This window comes from Penicillium longicatenatum (genome assembly GCF_028827895.1).
Source record: "Penicillium longicatenatum strain IBT 33135 chromosome Unknown contig_4_segment0_segment0, whole genome shotgun sequence".
Lineage (NCBI taxonomy): Eukaryota > Fungi > Ascomycota > Eurotiomycetes > Eurotiales > Aspergillaceae > Penicillium > Penicillium longicatenatum.
The window spans coordinates 766862-790948 of NW_026643122.1; the positions used below are offsets into that span (position 1 = coordinate 766862).

At 49.5% G+C, this 24087-nt stretch overlaps 10 protein-coding genes across 10 annotated transcripts; 7 read left to right on the forward strand and 3 right to left on the reverse strand.

Moving 5' to 3' along the window:
• Positions 1-162: 162 nt before the first annotated feature.
• Positions 163-1672, forward strand: N7484_007078 (glycoside hydrolase family 30 protein; the record flags this gene model as incomplete). Its single annotated transcript, XM_057117465.1, has 2 exons — positions 163-1012; positions 1062-1672. The coding sequence occupies 2 exons, from the start codon at positions 163-165 to the stop codon at positions 1670-1672; spliced, it is 1461 nt and encodes a 486-aa protein (XP_056970500.1).
• Positions 1673-6664: 4992 nt separating this feature from the next.
• met16 (phosphoadenylyl-sulfate reductase (thioredoxin)) lies at positions 6665-7665 on the forward strand (the record flags this gene model as incomplete). The annotated part of the gene is made up of 2 exons (XM_057117466.1): positions 6665-6848; positions 6920-7665. 2 exons carry the CDS (start codon positions 6665-6667, stop codon positions 7663-7665), a joined length of 930 nt encoding a protein of 309 aa, XP_056970501.1.
• Positions 7666-8742: 1077 nt separating this feature from the next.
• Positions 8743-10251, forward strand: N7484_007080 (phosphoserine phosphatase SerB; the record flags this gene model as incomplete). Its single annotated transcript, XM_057117467.1, has 4 exons — positions 8743-9262; positions 9319-9548; positions 9604-9861; positions 9925-10251. The coding sequence occupies 4 exons, from the start codon at positions 8743-8745 to the stop codon at positions 10249-10251; spliced, it is 1335 nt and encodes a 444-aa protein (XP_056970502.1).
• Positions 10252-10910: 659 nt separating this feature from the next.
• N7484_007081 (lipoate synthase) lies at positions 10911-12161 on the reverse strand (the record flags this gene model as incomplete). Its single annotated transcript, XM_057117468.1, has 1 exon — positions 10911-12161. The coding sequence occupies one exon, from the start codon at positions 12159-12161 to the stop codon at positions 10911-10913; it is 1251 nt and encodes a 416-aa protein (XP_056970503.1).
• A 494-nt stretch (positions 12162-12655) lies between these two features.
• N7484_007082 (uncharacterized protein) lies at positions 12656-14536 on the reverse strand (the record flags this gene model as incomplete). The annotated part of the gene is made up of 1 exon (XM_057117469.1): positions 12656-14536. The coding sequence occupies one exon, from the start codon at positions 14534-14536 to the stop codon at positions 12656-12658; it is 1881 nt and encodes a 626-aa protein (XP_056970504.1).
• Positions 14537-15363: 827 nt separating this feature from the next.
• On the reverse strand, positions 15364-15636 carry N7484_007083 (uncharacterized protein; the record flags this gene model as incomplete). The annotated part of the gene is made up of 1 exon (XM_057117470.1): positions 15364-15636. The coding sequence occupies one exon, from the start codon at positions 15634-15636 to the stop codon at positions 15364-15366; it is 273 nt and encodes a 90-aa protein (XP_056970505.1).
• A 460-nt stretch (positions 15637-16096) lies between these two features.
• On the forward strand, positions 16097-17889 carry N7484_007084 (putative ribosomal assembly complex component Ipi3; the record flags this gene model as incomplete). The annotated part of the gene is made up of 2 exons (XM_057117471.1): positions 16097-16441; positions 16519-17889. 2 exons carry the CDS (start codon positions 16097-16099, stop codon positions 17887-17889), a joined length of 1716 nt encoding a protein of 571 aa, XP_056970506.1.
• Positions 17890-19582: 1693 nt separating this feature from the next.
• N7484_007085 (uncharacterized protein) lies at positions 19583-19858 on the forward strand (the record flags this gene model as incomplete). Its single annotated transcript, XM_057117472.1, has 1 exon — positions 19583-19858. One exon carries the CDS (start codon positions 19583-19585, stop codon positions 19856-19858), a length of 276 nt encoding a protein of 91 aa, XP_056970507.1.
• An 843-nt stretch (positions 19859-20701) lies between these two features.
• Positions 20702-21103, forward strand: N7484_007086 (uncharacterized protein; the record flags this gene model as incomplete). The annotated part of the gene is made up of 1 exon (XM_057117473.1): positions 20702-21103. The coding sequence occupies one exon, from the start codon at positions 20702-20704 to the stop codon at positions 21101-21103; it is 402 nt and encodes a 133-aa protein (XP_056970508.1).
• Positions 21104-22534: 1431 nt separating this feature from the next.
• Positions 22535-24033, forward strand: N7484_007087 (indoleamine 2,3-dioxygenase; the record flags this gene model as incomplete). The annotated part of the gene is made up of 2 exons (XM_057117474.1): positions 22535-22825; positions 22879-24033. The coding sequence occupies 2 exons, from the start codon at positions 22535-22537 to the stop codon at positions 24031-24033; spliced, it is 1446 nt and encodes a 481-aa protein (XP_056970509.1).
• Between the last annotated feature and the right edge of the window lie 54 nt (positions 24034-24087).

Below are 24087 nucleotides of genomic sequence, written 5' to 3' on the forward strand. Positions count from 1 at the left end.
ATTGGGGGCGACCTCATATCCCGTACCTGAAATGTTCAAACTCATGACTCCAAGGTTACAACGGCTGATGCGTATAAAGAGTCCCTGATTCCTATAGCTTGACACCAGCCATTCAAAATCATTCTTCCGGGTCAAACACAAGGCACTCGAGACTTTGTCAAGATGCGCACTATTGTGTCCCTACTCAGCTTGGCTGCTGCTAGCTACGCCTTGGAAAAGAGAGCCTCGGCATCGGCTTACAGCTCCAACTCCGCTGGAAACTATAAACTCTCCTCAATTGCCGCACCTGTCCAAGGAGCAGGGGACCCCGGCTCAAGCTCGACATGGAAGCTCAGCATCGATGACACGAGCTCAGGGCACAAGCAAACGATCGTGGGCTTTGGTGGAGCTGTGACTGATGCGACTGTCACGTCTTTCAACACACTGTCCAGCTCAAACCTCCAAGCTCTTCTCAACGATCTCATGACAGACTCTGGTGCCAACTTTGCTTTGATGAGACACACTATTGGTGCTTCTGATCTGTCTGGAGACCCAGCCTACACCTACGATGACAATGGTGGGTCTGCAGACACATCACTCTCAGGGTTCAATCTCGGAGACCGTGGAACAGCCATGGCCAAAATGCTAGCCTCCATGAAATCTATCCAGTCGGCTTTAACTATCTTTGGATCGCCGTGGAGTGCGCCTGGATGGATGAAGATGAACGGTGTCATCGATGGGACCACAACGAACAACAACTTGAATGATGGATACTTGAACGGGGGAAGCGCGAACTCGGGGTATGCTAGTCAATTTGCGGACTACTTCGTCAAGTATATTCAGGCCTACAAGAGTCTCGACGTATCCATTGACGCCATCACCATTCAAAATGAGCCCTTGAATAGCCAGTCCGGATATCCCACGATGTATGTCTATGCGGAGGAGTCCGCGGAGCTGATCCAGAACTACATTGGCCCTGCTCTTGCTGATGCTGGCCTTGACACGGCCGTCTGGGCCTACGACCACAACACGGGTAATTCCATAGCTTTCTTCAAACAAGTCTCCATACTAACTTAAAAAAGATGTCCCCAGTTATCCTCAGACAGTCATTGACGGTGCCGGCAAGTATGTCGACTCGGTCGCCTGGCATTGCTACGCGACCGATGTAGACTGGACAGTCCTCACCACATTTCACGAGAGCAACCCAGACGTCAACCAATACATGACCGAATGCTGGACCCCGTCTACCGGTTCGTGGAACCAAGCTGCCGATTTCACGATGGGGCCCCTACAGAATTGGGCTTCTGGCGTGACAGCATGGACGCTCGGCACCAACTCTGCCGATGGTCCGCATCTGTCCAGCGGTGGATGCGGCACTTGTACTGGTCTCGTCACTATCAATGGTGATGGAAGCTATACCTTTGAGACGGCATACTATATGATCGCTCAGTTCAGTAAATTCATTCCTGTTGGCGCTATCGTGTTGAGTGGAACAGGAAGCTACACTTACTCGAATGGCGGGGGTGTGCAGTCCGTGGCCTCACTGAACCCCGATGGGACACGGTCTGTTGTTATTGAGAATACTTTTGATAACGATGTTTACGTGACTCTCAGTACCGAGAGCGGCGAGGAGTGGTCAGGTGACATTCCGAGTGAGTCTGTCACCACTTGGGTGCTTCCCGCTTCGTCTTAGGCTACTTGTCATCTGTGGAGGACTTTTCTGTATATATTATAGTCAAGCCTGAGTATTTCAGCTCGTGCTGGTCGAAAATATATGACTAATTATCCACATGGTGACTTCGTAAGCGGGCAATTGCGGAATCTGACCGCCATCAACTCATCAACGCTTCCAAAGGCAACTCGCGTAAAATGTCTAGTGCTGGCCACAGATGTTCTATCTGCAGGCAGGATTTCTCCAGTCGTAGCCATCGCAAACGACATGAGGCATCATCACGTAAGTGGGGAAAGATATACTGAATCCAAGCGTGAAACTGACCCTCTATCTAGACAACCCACAAACACAAGTGACGTGCGAGTTTTGCGGGCGCAAATATTCCAGACAGTACGATATGACGCCTGAGATTACTATTGGAATATTAATAGCATTTTCATTAGAGACGCACTCCGGCGCCATTACAAGAGCTGCACCATTGGGCAGCAGCCTTTGCCCAAGAAAGCCGGACGCCATCGAAAATCATGTGACACCTGCGCAAAAAACAGAAGCACTTGCAATGCCAGTGACCCTTGCTCTTCCTGTGAGAGTCAAGGTGTTGATTGCACTTATCAGCGTCTTGACGGTCACACAGATGAGCCACTCGGAGCCGTAGCCGCTAAACCCAATACTCGGGTGTCAACGAGAAGTCAACACAGACGAGCGACAGCTACATCGGATCAAAGGCGACAGGGCCAATTGTCAGTTCCATTTTTGCTTAATTACTCTGCACCAAGTAATCAAAGGAATCCCGGTGAAGTCAATCAGGCGCTTTCTTTGCTGTCGACCACAGAGTCGAATGAACCAGAGCTGGACTCTGCACTCCCAAGTCTGGAAGTGGAGGCTGAAAGAAGTGATCTCTTCGTTGAGGATTCTTGGGCGCTTTTCTTTAGGCCTATCACACAAGAGAGACAGTGTCGAATCTCACCGCCGCCGGAAGGGCTCGATGAACCGGAACAACGACAGTTGGCTGCTGACAAAATGATCGATTGCCTGTCCAGAATATACGCCTCACACAGCCATGTTTCCGAAGGGTTCGATGTCAACCGTGAGCGCGCATTTTTCAACGAGAGAAATGTTGGCGATTTCATCAATGCCTATTTTGACCATACAGTTCGCCCTCGATCTCGCATCGTCTTGAAATCCTCGTTCAATCTGGAAACTACCTCGACACCCCTTCTTCTCGCCATCTTCTTGTTGGGCGCAAATTGTGGGCTTTCTGATCATGCAAAGTCAGAAGCTACAATTTATGTTGACGTGGCGGAACAAGTTGTTTTTGAAGATTCTAATTTTCTTCGACTCGTATACAACCAGCAATCACGGGATAGTGACAGCTTGGATGAGATTGAGATTGAAAGCATACAAGCGGCGATTCTTATTATTCTTATTCAGCTGGCTAGCCCCAAGGCAGATGCCCGGCGGAGGGTGCGAATACAACGGTATCCAGCCCTGGTGTCTATTGCTCGGGCAATATCCATGACACAAATCAAGAATCAATGGCACTGCTCAAATACACCCTTGAGTCATGCAAAATTTATAAAAAATGAGACTTGTATCAGGTACATTCTGTTTTAAATACACGCCTCTTTCACAGTGCTAATGACATACAGATTGATGGCCTCAATCACTATGCTTGACTGCCACAATATCATGTTTCTCAATACCCCTCCCCAATTCACGGCATCGGAGTTTGGATTTGATCTGCCAGCTGAGGAAAGGGGTATTGATATTCGGGACAGTGCTACATGGGAGACATGGGCATTAAGCGAACGGAAATATCAACGACCCCCACCTCTGAAAACATTTGTACAGGAACTGCTATCCGATGACTGGCCAGGACTTGATGACCCGAGATACAGCAATCTCAACGTATTTGCTCTTTTTATTGTTGTCTCCGGTAAGCATTCGATGACAAACCCTTTTCCTCGGAGTAAAAAGCTAAAGAATGTTTTAACCAAAGCATTCCAACCAATAATATTCGGGCTAAGATCAAGTCTTTGCGACATGTCCGACGCCACTCGCCAACTCGAAAGGGCGCTCTCTAGGTGGATGAGTCTGTGGGAACGACTCAAATCCCGATTAAGCCAGCAAGAGATTTACCGAGCGGGAATCACCTACCACGCGTCTGATCTATGCGTCTTTGCAAAATTAGTACTACAGAAACCATTATCCGAGACGGGCGAAGTTGCAAAGGATTCAATGGCTCAAATCCATCAACTTCTGAAGGGGCCTTCAAAATGAAAACTTCTCCAAAGTTCTACTTTGATTGTACGATATCCAAATATTGAGCTTACATGTTACCTATTAGACATCATTATGTCCAGGCTTGTACAAAGCCAATCCCAAAGATGCACTCATAGAACAAACCAAAACGACCCACGATGCTCTTCCACTCTGCTTCTTCCCCAATAGACAGCCCGTATCCCAAATCAATTGCTTCAGTCCATTGAACGCATGGTATGTGAAGGGAATTGAGATCCCAAACTTGACACCGGTCTTCACCGCAGACGGTAACGCCACAAATGCGTCGACTATAGTTGTCGAGTAGAGGTTGATACCCAGCGTCGGGGACAGTAGGTACAGCGTTCCAAAAGCGTAGAGACCTCCTGAGAGTACGATTCCGGTTATTCGGTGGAGTATTGATGCTGAGGAAACAAACTGCCATTTGTATATGCTAAGGTGGGGGGAAACCGGTCGGTTCAAGCGTTGTGCAGCGAGGTGATCACGGGGGGACTCGGTGGGTATGTTTTGAGTTGAGAGGCTTCTTTGAATAATTTTTTAGAGGGTAAAATGGAGGGGTTTATCATTGACCTACTGGAATTTGACTCCGTTGCCTCTGAAGAGTCGGGTTGTTTTTAACGTGTGGCGCGACGCACGTAAAAACATCTTGAACTAGCAGTTCTTAGATTAGAAACAAACGTAATATTCGCTTCGAAGTATCACTTACGTCCAAGAAACTGGGGAATTTTTCAGAAACTGGCCTTTGGTTCATGGTAGAACACCGAGCCAGGAATCAAAATGACTGTTTATACTGACTGGAGAATACCCACAAGTGGGTATTTTCCGATCAGCGGCCCCACAAAATATGGCAGGCCTTCAAGGTCCACCTCTCCTTTGAGTACCATTTTTTATTTGGATTACGACTTGATCAGAATTCCATGATTTTAAGCTTCATCGCTCAGGAGTGATTCAGTTGTTTCAAAGCTTTCGCTTGGAAGTTTTTATTTTAAGTTGGTGTTTCGGGAAGGCTTTATCTGACTCTTGCATAAGTTATTTTCTGCAATATTTGGTCATGCCTACCTAGGCTCATGAGCCTGGAACCGGCGGTTGATTGAAGCGTGACTTTGCATATTCTGAGGTTCATTTGCGCAGGTGGTTACTATATATCGCCACAGGCCTACGCCCATACAGAGTCCGCCCGGCTTGCTTGTATATACCTGGAGGATCAGAAGAGATTTAAGATTGTAAAAACTGGAACGGGGTGTTTCGACTGCCTATTTATCTATATTTGATTCTGGTTTTCGAGATGAGAAGCTTTTTTATCAATTTCTGAAGGTTTCCAGTGCTTCCATACGAATATTTTGATCCCTCATTGTTGATGACGGAAGCGCGGATCATTCATGGCCGGATGCCAGGTCTCACAGACTCCATGGGCGACAACTTGCGAATCGAGACAAAATGATGGTGTATTTCCAGCTCAAGGCGAGGAGCAAGGTAATTAGCTATGCTGAAATCTAGCCCTTAAGCAACCTTAGAAAAATTCAAGTTGAACTCTGCCTACTTGATCTCGAGGCTATGAGATTGGGGCTGATCAGAGTATTTTCATTTCTTGGTGGATGTGAGTGTGTGAGATTTTTTGTTATCCCATTGCAGGTGCTTACATGACTGCCTGACGACGTTTCTAAAGTGTGGCGGTTTTTTTTGACAGCTTTTTGAAATCGTGAATGATAAGTCCTGCCAATAACCGATGTTAGAATTTCAGTCATGGTCGAAGTATCAATTGTCCTTGCAAGCACGTGAGCTCTGGGGTTTGCCCAAATAGGCAAATTGAGACCCTAGGTAGCCGAATGATCAAGAACGGCAAGCTGGCGAAAAGATTTCGCACCACTAATTGTTGCGAAGCCTTGCAGTGGGATTTATACTCTATGTTCTTGACATTGGAACCATGGATTGATGTTGCGATAGACCTGATCTATAGCATTTTTCATCATGTGACCTGTTGCCGCCTGGCAAAATTACATCACGACAAATCGCACGCCATTCGATCTCCCGGAATTGAGGCAAGAACAGGACCCGCCACAGCTGCACTCCAGATGACACCATCACAGATCATTATGTGCTTTACAAGTTCCATTAAGCTTCTCGAAAAGTGCTAACATCATCATTAGGCAATGATGCCAGACCCTGATAAACGGGACTGCCGACGTGGATTAATCAGCCCCGGATCTGGGAAGAACCGGAGTTTGGAAAGCTTTCTACGAGCTTCCGAGCTCCGCGGGAATGATTGCTCAGCACTAAGCACCCTCTCTAACCAGATTCGAGGTTACTGCTTGATTATTAAAGCATAATGGGGTGGAAAACCGGGCATGGTCCTCCAGACTTGCCTCATTTGAGTAGGTACGGGAGACTACAGCGACCAAAGATGCCGAGAATGTGAGCACGCAATCACGCCATTTCAGGCACCCAGGCATCAATAAGCACGCCATCGAATTTTCAAGGACCCACTCGAGACCCCGATGTCGTGCTCAAATGAAAGGACGGCTAGGGAAATCGGAAGTATGCCAGGCACGAAAAATCACATCATTGCCTCTACAGCCTATATTATTCGGAGCCTGACCTTTGTTCCTCTTCCCATCATCATCCCCATATCCATTTTCGGTGCTTCAATTCCCTGTTGTGTACAGTTAAACACCTTACCCTAGGCGTTTATACATCTATTTCTCTTACACATTACTCTTTGTGCACGCCTTGAAAATGCCGGCCAAGATGCCTGTCCAGTACCCATCTGATGGAGAGGGCATTGACTCTCGAGACAATATGACCGAGTCTGGCTATGTCAGTGGAGGCTCCTCTAGTGAAGAATACATCCCAGAGATTGTCTTCACCAAGCCTCATCTTCAGTTTTTGAACCGCCAGTTGCAGTTCCTCGAGCCTCAAGGTATGCTATCCGTGAAACCCCGCTATAGCAAAGGTTTCCATGTATGGTTTCTGACTCTTACCCCTCAATAGATATCTTGAGATGGTGCATTACATCACTCCCTCATCTCTTCCAGACTACTGCCTTTGGTCTTACTGGCCTGGTCACCCTGGACATGTTGTCCAAATTGGATGTTCCCCGCCCCCAGATGGTGGATCTTATCTTCCTCGATACGCTGCACCACTTCTCCGAGACCCTTAATCTGGTCGACCGGGTCCGCAAGCGTTACCCGTTGAACAATGTCCACGTGTATAAGCCTGCTGGTGCCGAGACTGCTGCCGAGTTCGAATCTAAGTATGGCTCCCGTCTGTGGGAGGTTGATGACCAGCTCTACGACTGGGTTGCCAAGGTTGAGCCTGCCCAGCGTGCCTACCGTGAATTGAATGTCCACGCCGTCCTCACCGGTCGCCGTCGCAGCCAGGGTGGCAAGCGTGGTGACCTCGACGTCATTGAAGTTGACGAGGCTGGCCTTATCAAGATCAACCCCATGGCCAACTGGTCCTTTGACCAGGTCAAGCAATATGCCCGGGACAACAATGTTCCCTACAACGAGCTCCTTGACCGTGGCTACAAGAGTGTCGGTGACTGGCACTCCACCCAGCCCGTTGCCGAGAACGAGGATGAACGCTCTGGTCGCTGGAAGGGTCAGCAGAAGACCGAGTGTGGTATCCACAACCCCCGTTCCAAGTATGCTCAGTATTTGATGGAGATGGAGCGCAAGCGCCAAGAGGAAGCTTTGACATCTGCATTGCACGCTCAGCTTTCTGCAGCTCAATGATCCCGTCGCTCTTGTTCCTTGCATCCTCCATCGCATACCTCATGGCGTTTTAATGATACCTCGGCTTTCTTTATTTTTCATCCTCGTTTGAGCGGTGCGAACCGGCTCTTTTAAGACCGACGCACATCCATGATTTTATATGTTATCGGGATTTTATTCCCAAAAAGACAAAACAGCCCACTCCCCCGTTTGTAAATAGGGAGTTTGGTTTCCGCTCGCGGCCCTTATTGGGACCGTTGAGACATGATAATGACCTTCGCATGACTAGAGACAAAAGCATAACTTGTGTCCTGAATAAATATTCACTTATTCTAAAAACCATAATAATTTTACGTAGTTCTGAACATTAAAAGTCTTTTTTAATTTTTCTTTTTCATCGAGCGTCTATCAATGTGTCGTTGGGAGGGGTCTCACGTGCAGCCCGCCAACCCTAAGTTGGATCCCATGAACTGCTGCAAGGGCGTTATCAGTACGTTCATTCAGTCAATCAATCGGGCTTTCGAAACGCGATGATCATTTCAATGTCTGACAGCATATTGACCAAAAGCGGGGCTCTACTCACCTCCATTTGCAGTGTAGAATCATTCTACTGAATGAATGATCCAAATCGAATAACTTCGAACTCCCATTTCTCAATCTACATAGTCAGATTTTGGTTGTTTTCTGGCAAGGTATATGCATTGAAAATATTAAGGCTTCCAGTTATTTTACATCTACTCACCTCTAGAATGCTTAATAAATCTTCTACTTGGACTTTTCATTGTGATCGACGACCCAATTTGCCCATACACAAGATGCCGATACTGACATGGAGTCCAACAAGTCGTTCTCCTGGTCAGCAAGTAGCGTTTCTCATCGCGCAGTTAATATTTCTATCGACGTATCACTCATGCTAATATTTTCTTTCAATGAGTACTTTTGACAGTTTGATTAGAAGTGACGCAAGCCGGTGCGGAACCCCCACCAACTGGCCACGTGACGGGCCAGGATCGGCAATGTTTTCTCGAGAAAAGCGATCGTTGGTTCCCAGCTTAAGTCCCATCCAGTCCAACTTCTCCAAAGTCCCAGTGAAAGGCCATGGCTGACCAAATCACCTCCCGCCAGCGGCCCTCGCTAGGCCAAATGCGCAGCAGCTCATTCCTCCAAGACCACCAACAATATAAGCCCCCGCTCTCCGTCAGCCAGAATATCGGCGAAGTCCTAGGCTCCCAACTCAGCGAGGTCTCAATCAACCCTATTAGCCCAGACCCCGAACGGGTCCACGACAGCGGTGTCACCCATAGTATATTCAACCACCAGGCTAACCCCCTCGAGACGGGCACCCCGCGCATCGTCGCAACAATCTTCTACAAATCCTCAAAACCCGTTCACCCTCACTTTCACCCCGATTCCTCGCCCAACCCAGCTGCGGGCGAGCAGCTGCCTTTACCTCATGTTCCTGAAGGCTCCGCCCCCACAGAAGACATGGACAAGTTCCCCCGCGAACCGCCTGCTCCGGAACCGGAACCACTGGATCACATCTACGGACCTTACGTGTCGCAGTTGTGTTTGACCAACTTCCTGCAGGTTCTTGAGTCTCTGCCAACGCCTTACCAGCGTATGAACACCTCACACCGCTGCCTGGACCGTGACGCTCAACCCCGCATTGTGGAGGTCACATTCTCCCCCCTCCGGACCCCAAATACCTCTCTTTTGAGGACTTGCGCAAGCACGAGAGCATCTGGCGCTTTGAGCGCGAGTGGAATGTCGAGGTTGTACTGCAGCAGGAGAGTGTCTTCCGCCGACACAAGCGGTTGGCTGTGTTTGACATGGACAGCACCCTTATCGAGAACGAGGTTATCGACGAGATTGCCAAGTTCATTGGAGTTGAGAAGGAGGTTTCTGTATGTTGAATTGATCTGTCATATTTCAAGCTGTTAGAAAAACTAATTGTGTTAGGAAATCACCGAGCGCGCGATGAACGGCGAACTGGACTTCGCGGCATCGCTCAAGGAGCGCGTCAGCCTTCTCAAGGGAGTACCTGCTGACGTCTTCGAGAAGCTCAAATCAGTCATCACCATTGCAAAGGGCGCCCGCGAGCTTTGCGCCGCTTTGAAGATGATGGGATACAAGATGGCCGTTCTGAGCGGTGGCTTCCAACCTCTCGCAGAGTGGTTAGCCGAACAGCTTGGACTGGACTATGCGGTCGCCAATCACGTAATACTCCCCAAAAAACACTACTGTCCTGCTAATGGATCGCTGAACTAATTCTCTATTTAGCTTGAAATCGACACTGAAACTCAGACCCTGACCGGCAAACTGGTCGAGTCGAAGCCCATCATTGATGCTGCCCAGAAGCGCAGTCTCCTCAAATCCATCGCCGCCGAGAACAACATTCCCATTTCCCAGACACTGGCTGTCGGTGATGGTGCCAATGATCTTCTCATGCTTCACGAGGCTGGCCTTGGTGTCGCCTGGCGCGCCAAGTCCAAGGTCCAGCTCGAGGCTCCAACCCGCATTAACGGAGAGAGCTTGGTCGACATTCTCCACCTGTTCGGTCTGGAGAAGGAGGACATACTGGAGCTCACCGGTGCCAAGGCCCAATAGTGGCATAGGCTATATGTGAGCGCCGTCTTTTCCCAGGTGGATCTATTTACGTCTTGGAACGCAATACCCATTTTATGTCCGCTTTTTTATTTGATGCGATACCGGTGACGACAGCTTACACGAGCTACCTGTTTCCGCATCTGTTGATACTCATTTCCCTTTTCATTTGAACAGCTTCGAGTTACCCTGGAGTCAGAGGAAGAGGAGTAGGATCGAGGGGAGAGCCTCGTGCAGTGCGGTATATAGCTGGTGTAGCTGTATCTTTGCTATTTCCTTGAACGTAGATGGTATAGTTGAACTGAAGACTCGTCCGGACGTACAGCTTACTTTTAGCTTCACGACCGATACGTAGTCGAATGAGAAATGCACACGTTGAAAGAATACCTTGGAAACTAGAAATTTGGTTTATGTAATTGCTTCTAAGAAACTCCATGAGAACGCCTAGAATATAGATAAGGTAGGAACCGTTGATGGTGATACAAGACAATGTTGAAATGGATTGTCGAAAACAGTGAATGAATTCCCAACCCCAAACCGAAGCCAAACCAGATGCAATCTCGGCGCCGAGTGAATGGTGCATGAGCCGCGCGCAATACCAAAGAGCGGTCATAAACCATGCATATTATTTTTTGAGATAAAAGAATGGACAAGAACCGGACCTAGCGGGTTGCCTCGCCAGTCTGGATAACAGGCTGCTCGACAGTCTGTTCAGTGGCTCCAGCTCCACCACGACGCTTCTTCAGGACATTCTCAATGAACGCCTCGCCGGCCTTGTAACTGCTGCGAACCAAAGGTCCAGAAGCACAGTATAGGAAACCCATATCAAGCGCACGCTGGCGCCAAGCCTCAAATCGATCAGGAGTGACATACTCATGAACAGCCATATGACGCTTGGTAGGACGCATGTACTGACCAAAGGTGACAACGTCAACATCAACAGCACGCAACTGGCGCAGCGCATCCCAAAGCTGCTCATCCGTCTCACCAAGACCCAGCATAAGACTTGTCTTCGTGATAAGATCAGGCTTCGCCTCCTTAGCAGCCTTCAAAACCCGAATCGACTGCTGGAAAGTAGCGCGACGATCACGCACAAAAGGAGTCAAAGCCTCAACGGTCTCAACATTGTGCGCATAAACGTCTAATCCACTCCGCGCAACCACCTGCGCCATCTCGAGATCTCCACGATAATCACCAGTCAAACACTCGACCAGGATGTTCGGAGCCTTGGACTTGATCTTGATGACGGTCTCGGCGAAGTGGTGCGCACCTCCATCAGCAAGATCGTCACGGTCAACACTAGTCAAAACCACATATCCAAGTCCCCATCGTGAGATAGCCTCAGCTGTGTTCTCCGGCTCGTGCGGGTCGAGTGCTGCGGGTGTACGACTAGTTTTCACACTGCAGAACCGGCATCCGCGTGTACAAGTATCGCCCATAAGCATGATAGTAGCGGTAGCAGCAGCCTTATCGCCTCCACCCCAGCAATCGGAAATGTTAGGGCATCGAGCCTCCTCGCAAACAGTGTGCAGGTTCAATCCACGGAGATCCTTCTTCAAGCGCTGGTAGTTCTTCGAGTCCGGGATAGGAGTCTTAAGCCATTCGGGGAGCCGAGTCATTTCCTTCTTGCGACCAGCTGGGCCGACCATGGCTGTCTTGAGAGCGTAGGCTTCTGCGGGATCGAGAACTTCCTCTGCATCGCCCGAGACGAAATCGGAGAAGGAGGGGCCGGCATTAAGTTTGTCTTGAAAGGAGGTCTTTCGCCGACGGGTGATCCCCGGTGTGTTAGTGGCGGAGCCGCTGTCGGTCGTGGCATAGGTGCGGTAGTGGAGGGGGGAGAGGGTTGACGGGGCAGATAAAAGGGATGTCCTTACGGACGATAGGCGCCGTAGGCTTCGTGCTGGTGCGGCCATTATGGTGTGTATGTGAGGTGTTGAGGTTCTGATCCGCAATCTGCAGAGAAAGATAGCTGGGCTTTCCCGCGGGATTCTCGGATGAGTCAGCAGTGGAGATGGTGGCGGCTCAATCATCCAAGGTGCTTCCCGAAGTCCCGTCCGTCACCGATGTATGTTTATGGCGAGTGTAGTGTTTGATTTAGCTAATTAGAGAAAGCGAGGGTTATAGCAATGGCTATTATGATTATGCTTTACTATAGTACTTTGCTACTAATTGTACATGTGACACAAGCTCAAGAACAATTCGAAGGGAACGAATCGCGATGACAGGGTATGAAGATGACGGGAAAGAAAAAATCGGTGGTCGGGTAAGTGATGAAGAGATAATTGTTGCTCAGAATGAAAGAGAGCCATGCTGGATAGAGACGATTGAGGAAATGGGAAATGGAAACCAAAGAGAGGAGGTTTATAGAGACACAAGGAAATTGTGAAAGATAGGGAAAGAGGGAAGCTTAGGGGGCATTCACTTCCAACACCTGGGCAAGAACTTCAATCGCAGATTTAAGCACTTCATCAGATCGACCACAAATCGCGAAGAGCAAGTTGTCGATGATCGCCTCGACTTGCCGACGCAGTTCTGAGCTGCGGGACCCAAGGACTCGGTCTTTGGTACGGCCGGGGGACCCGGATGGGAGCTGAATGCCCAGTGTGCTGTATGCTTTGGTGGGGATGGCATCTATGCCATATGTGTCATTTCGCGCCAGTAAAGAAGGTTTGTGGCGGTGAATTGTAGATAGGGAAAGGAGATAGTTGCGGGCGATGAGAGCTGCGCAGAGACAATCTAGCAGATTCTCGGTGACTTCAGGGAATATTGTTCGGAATGGACGAAGGAAATTCTTGTCATCGCTCTTTCGTACATGGAGGATTGCAGGTGATGTGAGTCGAAGCATGTGGCGAGGAAAGTCTTTAACAGAATGTTCAAGTTCGTCAAGGGTCCACTGATGATCATCCAAGGTCCACTCATGGTCAGCATCATCCCACGGGGTTGCTTCGTCGGATTCTTCTTTGACAGACTTGGTAGACCTGCGGTTTGGAGAATTGTCTGGTTGTGGCGTTGCTTCTGGGCTTAGACTCCCCGACCGGATTTCTGGCTGGGGAAAAGTGTCGCGCTCTCCCTGCGCGGTGCCAGGTCGTTCGCCGATCACAGTAGATGTGACGCTGTCCGAGGTTAATGACCCTGGATCAGTGTACACATCGTCATCTTTGCCATCTTCGTATGTATCCAGGGAGTAACCTGACTCCCGCGTGCCATAACCACTATCCGACATGTCCAGGGGGTTTTCAAGTGGTGTATCAGGACTGAAAGCAGATACTTCCTCTTGCCGCTGGTCCGGAGTCATTGGCACAGGGTGTGGTAGTAAAGATTGCGGAGGTGGCATTGGAGAGGACTGCCGAGCAATATCAACCAATCTTGGTTTGTTTTTAGGCTTGCTTGCAACAGCGAATCTCTGCAGAAATATTAGAATGGCTGGAGATTCATCAGCTACAGTGTGGGATATTTCATCACTTACCAGTGGTTCATCGAGAGACTTCATCCCCGGGATGAACTCAATCTTCGGCATTGGAAGTGGTGGATCTTGTTCGACAATTTGGACCTTTCTACGGTTGGATTCTCTGATGTTCTCATCCTTTCCAGAAATCGGATCAAAAGGCACGCCCTTCAGCCATGTCTCGCAATACGCCAGGTTACTGGGTATCCAACTAGCTTCGCTTGAGACAGTGGCGGTCCTCGGCCTTTGGGGTCTCGGCGAACTGCCTGGAACATGACTAGAAGTGGGCGCTGAAGGTGAAGTGATAGGACTTGAAAGCCCATCATGGCTCGTGGTGGCTTTTCTTGACTCATTGCCTTCACACTGCCGGATGAGATTCGAATGTGCTTCGTGGACACTAGTCACTTCCGTCCACCTTTGTTCTTGGGGTTGTTCGTGGGGCTCTTCGTTCCAGTCAGACGGGCGATAGGCTTGATAGTTAATCCTTTCTGCGTCACTGTCCTCCAATTCTCCACTCAATCCAATCGACTCCTCTAGTTCAGGCAAGCTTGGCTCTTTTCGTAGATCCTCATTTATGATGTCCGCCTCTTTCGGTTCGTCTTTGCACTCAAAATATGAGGTATTAGCCCCCGCACTGCCAGCTCTGGATTCTGATATCGGGGGACTGGGCAGAAGGCCAAAAGCAGACATGCTAGCAGACCCCAAATTTTGATCGGAGCGCCATGTTCGCAGGGTATGGCCGCCTGGTAGCTTAGATTCCCTGGTGGATTTGGGGCGGAATGTCGGCGCGCTGTCGCATGACGCTGGTGACGACGGGAGCATCAGCTGGAAAGGTTCCTTCATTCTGCGTACCGAGCGAAAAGGTGAGATAATGGGTGGCCCTCTACTCGCGGGCCGCCGGCATAGAGAGGTAGTTGAGGAATCATGAACCTCCGAACGAGGCAATGTAGGTGACGGCACGAATGACAATGTCGGAAATTGTCTGCTCCTCCTTCGGGGCTGATATGTAGGAGACCATCGGCGTGGCGAGGGGATGGGGTCAGGAATTGCCATGGCATCGTGGCTCGGCGCGGATGAATATGACTCTTGGTTGTTTATGTGAGTTTGAATCGGGGCCGGGAAGCATGCGTTGTTGGGCCTTTTAGTAATACCGCAGTCCATGGTAGGCATACTGCGCCTTTCAGATGAGGCTGTTCTAGTCCCAGCTCAAATGCTGAAAAAGCAACATGCGGTCGCACAAGAGTTACCTGGATGAGAATGAAATGCAGTCGTGGAAGCACTGGAACCTCCGCACGATGCAGGGGCACAATATGGACTTATACAGTCAGAGTGACGCTAATTTTGACTTTCAAGGACGATAGGGTCACCAGGTATACAAGGTAGAACATCCCTTGACAAGGAACTCAACACCCTGCCATGAAGAAACTCGAGTATGTTCAGATGAGGATTCGCCCCTTCAAGGATTCTGGGTTTCTTTCCACGAAGTGAGCTCAGCTCTTGAGGCACGGGCCATCATAATAATAGCTGAGAATGAGAGTCAAATTGTCCTTGCATGCCCGAGAAAGGTGAGATCTAAGCAGGCGGTGGGGGATGATTGGCCCTAGATTGCTATTGATGGTCTGCAGCACGCTGTCAACGTGGATAGACCCTTTGCGGGTCGCCTATAATCGTCATAGTTCGGGACGAAGAATGAGACAAATGGGATGCAAAAGGGGGATTAGCGAATCACAGCCCTTGAGAAGGGCAATAAGATCGACCACAGGGTGTGTTGCACTGTACCCGAGCGGGTCTTCATTGGCTGCAGTGTCTCGTTGCAATAGCAATGGGGGAGCCCCCTTCATGGGGTTGCCATCCCTTGCATCGGAGTCACCCATGCCTGACCAGACTCTGAAACTTGGGATATAAATGATAACATGCTTCGTCATGGCGTGCATAAGTGCCATTTTCTTTTTCTTCCCAACTGTGTTAGCGGCTCTGAGCATACCATGTAAAATGCCACGGATTATCATTGACAAATTCGATAGATCATCATAATGATTCCTCTAAATTTCTGCTGGCCACTCCAATTTCGCGGATCCCGTCGACATTCCCGGGGATTGACAGGTCCCATTCAAAGCCCCGCTTATCCCCAAACATGGCTGAAGTAGATGATAGATGTCAGTTCGACGGTCCTATGAAATTAGCCGAATTAAAGTAAACGCGAACACGGGTTAGATCTGATCGAATGAGGAGAAGATTTAGGATTGATCACATCTTCATACTGTAGTTGCATTTCCTGGTAGGCGGTGGGGCCACAAACAGTGCAAACTGCCTTATCGATTGGACTTATCGCGTAGCTTTTTTTTTTCTTTCGGCTGCGAGGAATGATCTTCTCCCATAATTCATGCAAGCGCCCCATTCCCCATGATTTCCGAATCGTTCATAGCGGCGACGCTGTCATCCGCTAAAACTCCGACCGCCACTCTCCGGGATGTCGGCATTTGCGTGCATGAATTCCAGCCTGCCCCCCAGCTACGATCCACTTTCAAGAAGAGCTCGACCACACCAAATTGCTTGGCCGTGAGCCCGTCGCATATTTTCGCAGCACAGGCGGACAAGGCCGTCGTCCATGTCTACAGTCGGGAAAAGGGAAACCAGGAGGCTCTTGTACCATTTCCGGAGCGGATCCGCAGCATTGCTGTCGTCGGAGCCAAGCATGGTGATGTGCTAGTTCTTGGCACGGAGGGAGGCCGATTGATTCTGTGGGAGGTATGATACATCAATTGTTTATTTTCGGATCTGTCAGAGATTTAGTGGATTCAGACTAATTCGTGCGCGTGTTTCAGACATGCACCGGACGTCAAGTGGCTACCACCGCCTCACATCTACAGCCGGTCACCTCGCTCGTCGTCGACCCCACTTCGAACTTCATTCTGTCAGGCTCCGCTGATGCCAGCATACACGTCTGGTCTCTGCCTGGCATTCTTTCCTTTTCAAAACCCGCTCAGGGTCAGGACCGACAGCCACCAAACTCGCCCATTCGGACTTTCTCCAACCACCGTGCCGCCATCACATCTCTGGCTGTTGGACACAGCAACGGACGAAACAACATCGCAGTCTCAACTGCAAAAGATAATACCGCTATCGTATGGGACTATAACACTGGTCACGCTCTGCGAACATACCTACTCCCATCCTCGGCGACCTGTCTAGCATTGGATCCGGTGGATAGAGCTGGCTACGTTGGATACGAGGACGGCAGCGTGCAGTCGATCGACTTTTACCGCAGCGGCTCAGTAAAACATACTCTCTACGACTCCTCTCTACAATCGACCCCTGCCCAGGTGTCCGCTGAAGACCGATGGCTTCCTCCATCAGCCGAGTCCGGTGCTACCAGGGCTCTTATTGTCTCGTATGATGGTACCACACTGTTGTCTGCACACGATAGCGGCAAGGTTCTATCATGGAATATTGCGCGTCGAAAATTCGCGACGACTATTTCTGATTACACACACCCCGTGACAAATCTGGTTTCCTTGCCGCTAAACGGGCTGTCAAATTCCTCGCAGGAGCCAATTCGCACCATTCACACTATTGTCAAGCCTCGCCACGACGGTGCGCTCTCAGACCCTTCTCATGCCCCTGGTGCCGTCCCAGCAGCATACACTTTCCACACACACTTGACCGCCCCCTCACGTCTCCGCTCTCGCCAAACATCCCAATTCTCTCAGGCCCTCACCCACGCAGCCTTCCCCACCTCCATGATTGAGGAGGGTCTCGTCGAGCTGGCTGCTTTCCGTCAACCGGGCGCTGAAGTCTCCCGTGTCGCATACACAGCTCCTGTGGTTCCAGATACCTCGCTTGACGTTCCCGCTCAAGACGATCGCATTTCTGAGCTAGAGGCTGAAATTGCTCTGCTGAAGAAAAAGGACGCAGTCAATGACAAGACTCGACACACCACCGTGGATGAGGTTGTGCAGCTGCGGTCGGATCTCGCCCATCTGCAAGATTACATCAACGAGATGCATGAGAAGCAGGAGGCAGCTCAGCGTAACAAGGTGCAGCGGCAAGCAAGGAAGGAGGCTCGTGAGACCAAAAAGCGGGAAGCATGGTTCGCCGCGGAAGGGAAAGGACGTAATGGCGATACAGTGATTAAAAAGATGGAGATAGATGACGGCATGCTGACCAGTGACTCGGATGATCAGAGCGATGAGTAAAGCTTTTCAATATTGTGGTTAATTTCGGCTTTGGTCTACTCAAAATGGGAATGGCGCCCGGTTAAACATTTGCATATATTTCACGATATCTATTCAAGAAATTTCCAGTCAGATATGAATCTGGTCGAATCGCACACGTAGATCATTCCAAAGACAAGATGTAGCTTCCAAGTGGACATAGATTTGGTCATGGACTTTCCCAGGTTGTTGGTGTCATCTTTGCCGCTCAGCTCAGCCAGCATAGGTCTTTAGCATCTATGCATCGATTTCTCTGACTCGGTTTTGCGAGTATACTCGATTGCGACCATCATGTTAAAGTGATACTGATTGTTATTTCCCACTTGGCCGGACTTGTCACCTGCATTGTCATTCCAAGACAGATAGGGGCTTGTATATCCTCACACTAAGCAGACTGCTAATGATTCAATCGAACCAACTAAATATTCCACGGAGCCAGACTGTGGGAGTGAAGAACGACGGTGTAGTTAATGAGCTATGGTGTGGAATGAAGGAAGAGGGATTTTTTACGAGAATCATGGGGATATGGGGGAGAGAGAGAGAGAGTTGTAGCGGCAGGGAGTCATTCCGGAACAAATTCCTGAGTGAATGTACCTACGAGACATTTAATGAGGCCCCGGGTCGCGATTGATCGGTTTTAATCAGCGATTCCATACTGTGGACGACACCGGCAATTCAAGTACAATTTGTAGCAACAAGAGAATTTGAAGGCTATATTGCTCAGTGATATGGGCCTAGTATTCACGATCGCCAATAGGTTGAAAGCAAAATTTGAGCCTTTGATACATTCGGGCTCCAGGCACCTGTAGGCTGAGGCTAATGACACGCGCAATAGATAGCAAAGCCACAACCTTGGAAGTCGCAAGAATATGGAAGATGTTTGATTTATAAATCGAATTTATATCCTTCAACCTTCTCCCATTTCATTTTGAAAATATATTCGCAGTTGTTTTCAACGAGGCGGCTATGTCTGAAGAAAGTCGTTGTATATCTTTTCGCTCACTGATGATGTGACGCAACCATTCGATAATATCCAGACACCTGTCCATGCCAGGTGGGTACGTTCTTTAAATATCATTGATTTGCAACTTGTTATTGATTGGATCATTACAAATCCTGTCTAAATGCGAGATGATTTAATGCTTGAAGTGCGGAGTTGGAAGAACCCGATGCTGAAGCCATTAAAGTGAAACTCCAGTGGGCTCCATCGTCTACCTTTCGGAAAGCGCTTAACGACTCCAATGAAGAAACGCATCATCAATGTAAGAAATTTTCATAACTCATGACTTGTAATAATACTGGTCAAAAGCGTCAAAGAAAGTACAGAAATGTAGGCTGGGGAAAATCAGGGGCTCTCCCAATATGCTCCTTCACAATCCACAATCAACCATTCCATCAACCTACATGGTACTCCACGCTGACAGCATGTGCTGGCCCCTCACTGGATCCCACTCAAGCCAGGGCCACTTTGCCCCCACTACTCAAAGCCATTTGGCGGGGCCGAAAAGGCAAATGAAATCATAACTCGCCACACCGAATACATAAATATAGAGAAGCCTACAACCAAAAAAGTACGTTCTTTGCATGAAGCATACGAATTAACGATATTTCCGTCATTTGAGACCCAGCAAAACCTTTTTATTTTAGTTATTTGAAGCCACAAGTCATTGCCAACATGTCCGACTCCTACACCAGTTCTTCCTATTACTACAGCTCTTCAATCAACACGGACGAAGGCACGACCGCAGCCACTGGGCATCGATACTCTACTACTTCGCACACTGATCCTGACGGCACCACTACCGTGCGTACAGCACACCAAGACTTGGGAGAAGCTCCGGTGGTTGAGGAGCGGCGCTATGATAGTACCGGCCAGGAAGAATTAGCACTCCCTGGGCCGCCGGGGTCGTCTGCTGGTGGCGTGAGACGGATTACGGATCTTGATGAGTAGAATGGGGATTTCAGCCTTCAAAGTTGGCTTAACTCTTTCGGTACATCAGTTGAAAAAGTATACGAAGCACAATATCATATCTTCTAATTTCATTACTGTTGTATCTCACAGCTATAAGCTCGAGGTCTGCTCAGACAAGTAGTTAGGTACCTAGATCTGTAGAACACTTAACACCAGGGGTCAAAACTCTACCAGAGAATATTCGGAAGCCCTTAAAAAACATCCAGCTCCCCTCATCCAAAATCATCTATTACACCGCCGGTCGCGCTGCCCAAGGCCTGGGGTCCTGATCAGACGGGCAGTGGCCCCCAGGGTTCATAGTTCTTATTACACATGCCGACACGATGATTTAATCCGACACAAGTTATACTTGTGAAGCTTGACATGCAATGACTATGCTAAATAGAGGCCTCTTTCATTACAAAGGGCCACTATTTTAAAACAAGAAAGACATGGCCAATTATTCCAATGTTTTGCGCATAATACAGGCGCCCCGCCAAGAGAATCCGGCGTCCAGGTCTGATCAAGTGGACCATGCCAGCTTAGTTAAGAGGTGAAATAGTCAAGGTTCTCAATGCGACACTAATCCTTCAACGCCTTGAAATGCTGCATGTGCACACTCACATAGGCAGTGAGCGGGACATGAGGCCGTATTGAGACTGATCTGAGCGGTGATCATTCACATTTGGTCCAAGGCCTGAATCTTAGGCGCCCTTAAGCCCGAGTTCGCAACGGCACCCCCAAAACAGGTGCCTGGAATGAAATACAGTACAGTATAAATATTTCCCCATAGCCTAGCAACTTAAACCAGCCCAGACGAATTTACATCCGCCGTATACAGCCATGAAGCTTGCTACCCTCGCTCCTTTGGCTATCGCCTTGGCATCCACCACCTTCGCATGGATCGTGAATGACTACGCGGACGTAACAGACTGCAACATTATCAACACAAACGCAGTCTTCCGGTCATACGAAGGGACCGATTCCAATGCATGCCACAACTTTGGTGCAGGCGAGTCCGGCTCTACTTGTTCGCAGCATACCATGGAAGTAGAGGAAAACTGCACGGATGACTTGCTTATTTCTGGGAGTGTCCTCGTTCGAGACTCCCCTCAGTGCGAGTTCTTCACCGCGAGTGACTGTGCGGGATCTGCTCGTGTTATTGCGTCTGGAAATTGCCTGACTGGCGAATACGCTTCTTTCTCTTGCGTAAGTGAGCTTCTACTCGAGAGTGTAAGTCGATGAGCTGATTCATTTCTTGTAGCCGAATATTTGAACTTTCAGTGAGAATGAGGAATAGGTTACTTGCGGAGATTTGAAATTGCTGGAAACTGAATGAGAACATGGGTAGTAAGAGAAATGTCTAAGTTGCTGGCTCTGATATAATTCAACCTGAAGGTGCCTGCCCAGGCATGTAACTAGCTAGTTAACTTAACTAGGGTAATGATAACTTAGATAATCGGTTGACAATTCATTGCTTGCAATGTAAATCATGTGACCTGTATGACAGGGTGTCACGTGACCTATATGGTGACGTTGCGTGGCAAGAGTGATTATATAATACACACTAAACCGCTTTAGGAATTCTGGTCCCAAGTCAGATCAGACAGTTGGGAAGCCGGAGACACTGAGAAAAAGGAATTGTGCATTATGAATCAAGCAGTCTCAAGCAGAAGGGAACAGAGAGACATATTGATCGAGATCCAGGTAGAGGTGACGTTGAACCCCGAATCTGGGGATCGGCCGCCCCTCACCGTAGGACCGAACGAGGTTTTAGCGTGGGTTAAGCGAGCGACCGGAATCGGCGAGGAAACACTCACCGGTTCATTCTCTAGCGTGCAGGACCCAAATCGCTCTCACTCAATCTATCTGCGCATCACTAGAACGCGGAGGCCCGTTCCCCATAGCTTGATATATAAGCTCATCTAAAATAAACCAACCTAGACAGATTTCTGCGCTTCTGCTTTCCTTTCCCAGGCCCGACCCCCTCCCCCAATTTCCGTCCATGCCGTCCCGGATCATGGCCGCTGAGGCCTTTAAATTGCGGACCTTAGGATCCTATATCGGACTTGGTCCAGCGGATCCAGGCTGATCTTGAGCCCGGACCTCGTGCAATTCTCGTCCCGGCTTAGAAATGCCTCTCGTTGATTATTACGTGCTCAGACGCTATTCCCGCTTAATTTACACTTGAAAAATCTGTCCGGGACTGCGATTCTTTTCCCCCAAGTCAACTAGAATATATCGACACGCTTAAGCGCATCATTTCTATTCATCTTACTCTTGGAATTATTCTCTTTTTTAAATCCTCGGACAGAATCCTGGACTTTTGGGAAGTAAACTTTCCCCTCCGTTCGCATCCGGAGAATAGCCTTTCGGGGAATTGAGAATTGCTATTTTTTTCTTTGGAAACACGCCACCCATCCATTACCCCTCCCTGGGGACCTTGTTCCTGTTCAAGTCAACAATCATTCCTTGAACATATTCCTCTTGAGAATAAAGTGATCAGAGAACTTGCTGGTCTATTTTCTGTTGCGTGACCTCGGACCACGTCTCAAGCCGGAGATCTACGGATTGTAATTCGCATGGAGATTCTCTGATTTCAGATCTGATCCACACGTGCTCCTCTTCCCTGTACAGCTTGTCCCATTTTCATTCCATTTCATTGCATCCCTCATAATGTTGCCTCCGGTACCTTCACCGCTGGACTACGGCATCTCGCCTGAAAACGGCTTTCTGTCACCAGAGCTCCCGTTGGAAGTTCTGCCAGATCCATATTACGCCAAGTGGGAGGCGATTGCTGCCAACTTGCAACCCTTACTTCTCAGTAAACGAGTCCGGGGTCTTGTGGATCGGTTACCCGTGCTTTCAACCGAGTACCTGCGCACAGATGCCGAGTGGCGTCGGGCATATGTTGTCCTGGTATTCATGTTGCACGGCTATGTATGGGGTGGTGACCGTCCTGCCGAGGTAAGCACTCCTCATTTACCAGTAACAAACTCCAAACTAATAACAAGCAACAGAAAATCCCTCCTCAGTTAACGGTACCCCTGTTCTCAGTCTGTGACCGACTTGAAGTTCCCCCAGTAGCGACATACGCCGGCGTATGTCTCTGGAACTACAAGCCCATCTTCCCGGACGAGCCTACCGACGACCTGGACAACCTCGCCTGTCTCCAAACCTTCACCGGATCACTAGATGAACAATGGTTCTACCTCATCTCGGTAGCCATCGAGGCCCGCGGTGCTCCTTCAATCCCTCTCATGCTGCAAGCCATCGCCGCAGCCCGACTCGGCAAAGCCCGCGTAGTAACTGAGTGCCTACAACGGCTTGCCGAAATGATAGACGAGATCAACTCTCTCCTCCAACGCATGTACGACAACTGCGACCCGTACATCTTCTACAACCGTATCCGCCCCTACCTCGCCGGCAGCAAGAACATGACCGACGCAGGCCTACCAAATGGGCTCCTGTACGACGACGGCCAAAACGAACCTCGGTACCGACAATATGGCGGGGGCAGCAACGCCCAAAGCTCCCTGATCCAGTTCTTCGATATCGTGCTGGGTGTCGAGCACCGGCCGACAGGCGTATCTCGCCCAGAACAAACCGAGAACAGCACAGAAGAAGGTCCCAAGTCTCGGAACGGTTTTATTCATGAGATGCGCGCGTATATGCCCGGCCCGCACAGACGGTTCTTGGAACACGTCGACACCATCGCCAATATCCGGTCCTTCGTTGAGGCTCGTCGTACAGACCCTGCTCTCAGATTGGCATACGATGCCTGCCTAGGTATGCTGCGTGCAATGCGCGACAAGCACATTCAGATCGTGTCCCGCTACGTCATTCTGCAGGCGCGCGGGGCTCGTCGCGAGTCACAGGCTAAGCCCAGCCAGCCTGCGCCGCAGAATCTGGCTACCGCCGCCCCGGCCGATAGCAAGAAGCTAAGAGGAACCGGTGGTACTGCGCTCATTCCGTTCCTTAAGCAGGCGCGCGATGAGACTGGGGAACCGGCCATCGATGCGTGGGCACGACGACTTCTCAGCAATGGACCCGCGGTTGTGGGCTCGGCTGCGCTGAGTAAAGTCGGTGAGCATCCCGATGGGCACCTGGAGGTCGTTGGCCTATGCGGGTCATGGACAGCGGACGACAGCGAAGGTGGAATTTGCCACTGGTGATCAAGTCTATTATTCTTGCTTGTGATTTATGAGCGTTCATATCTGCATCGGATC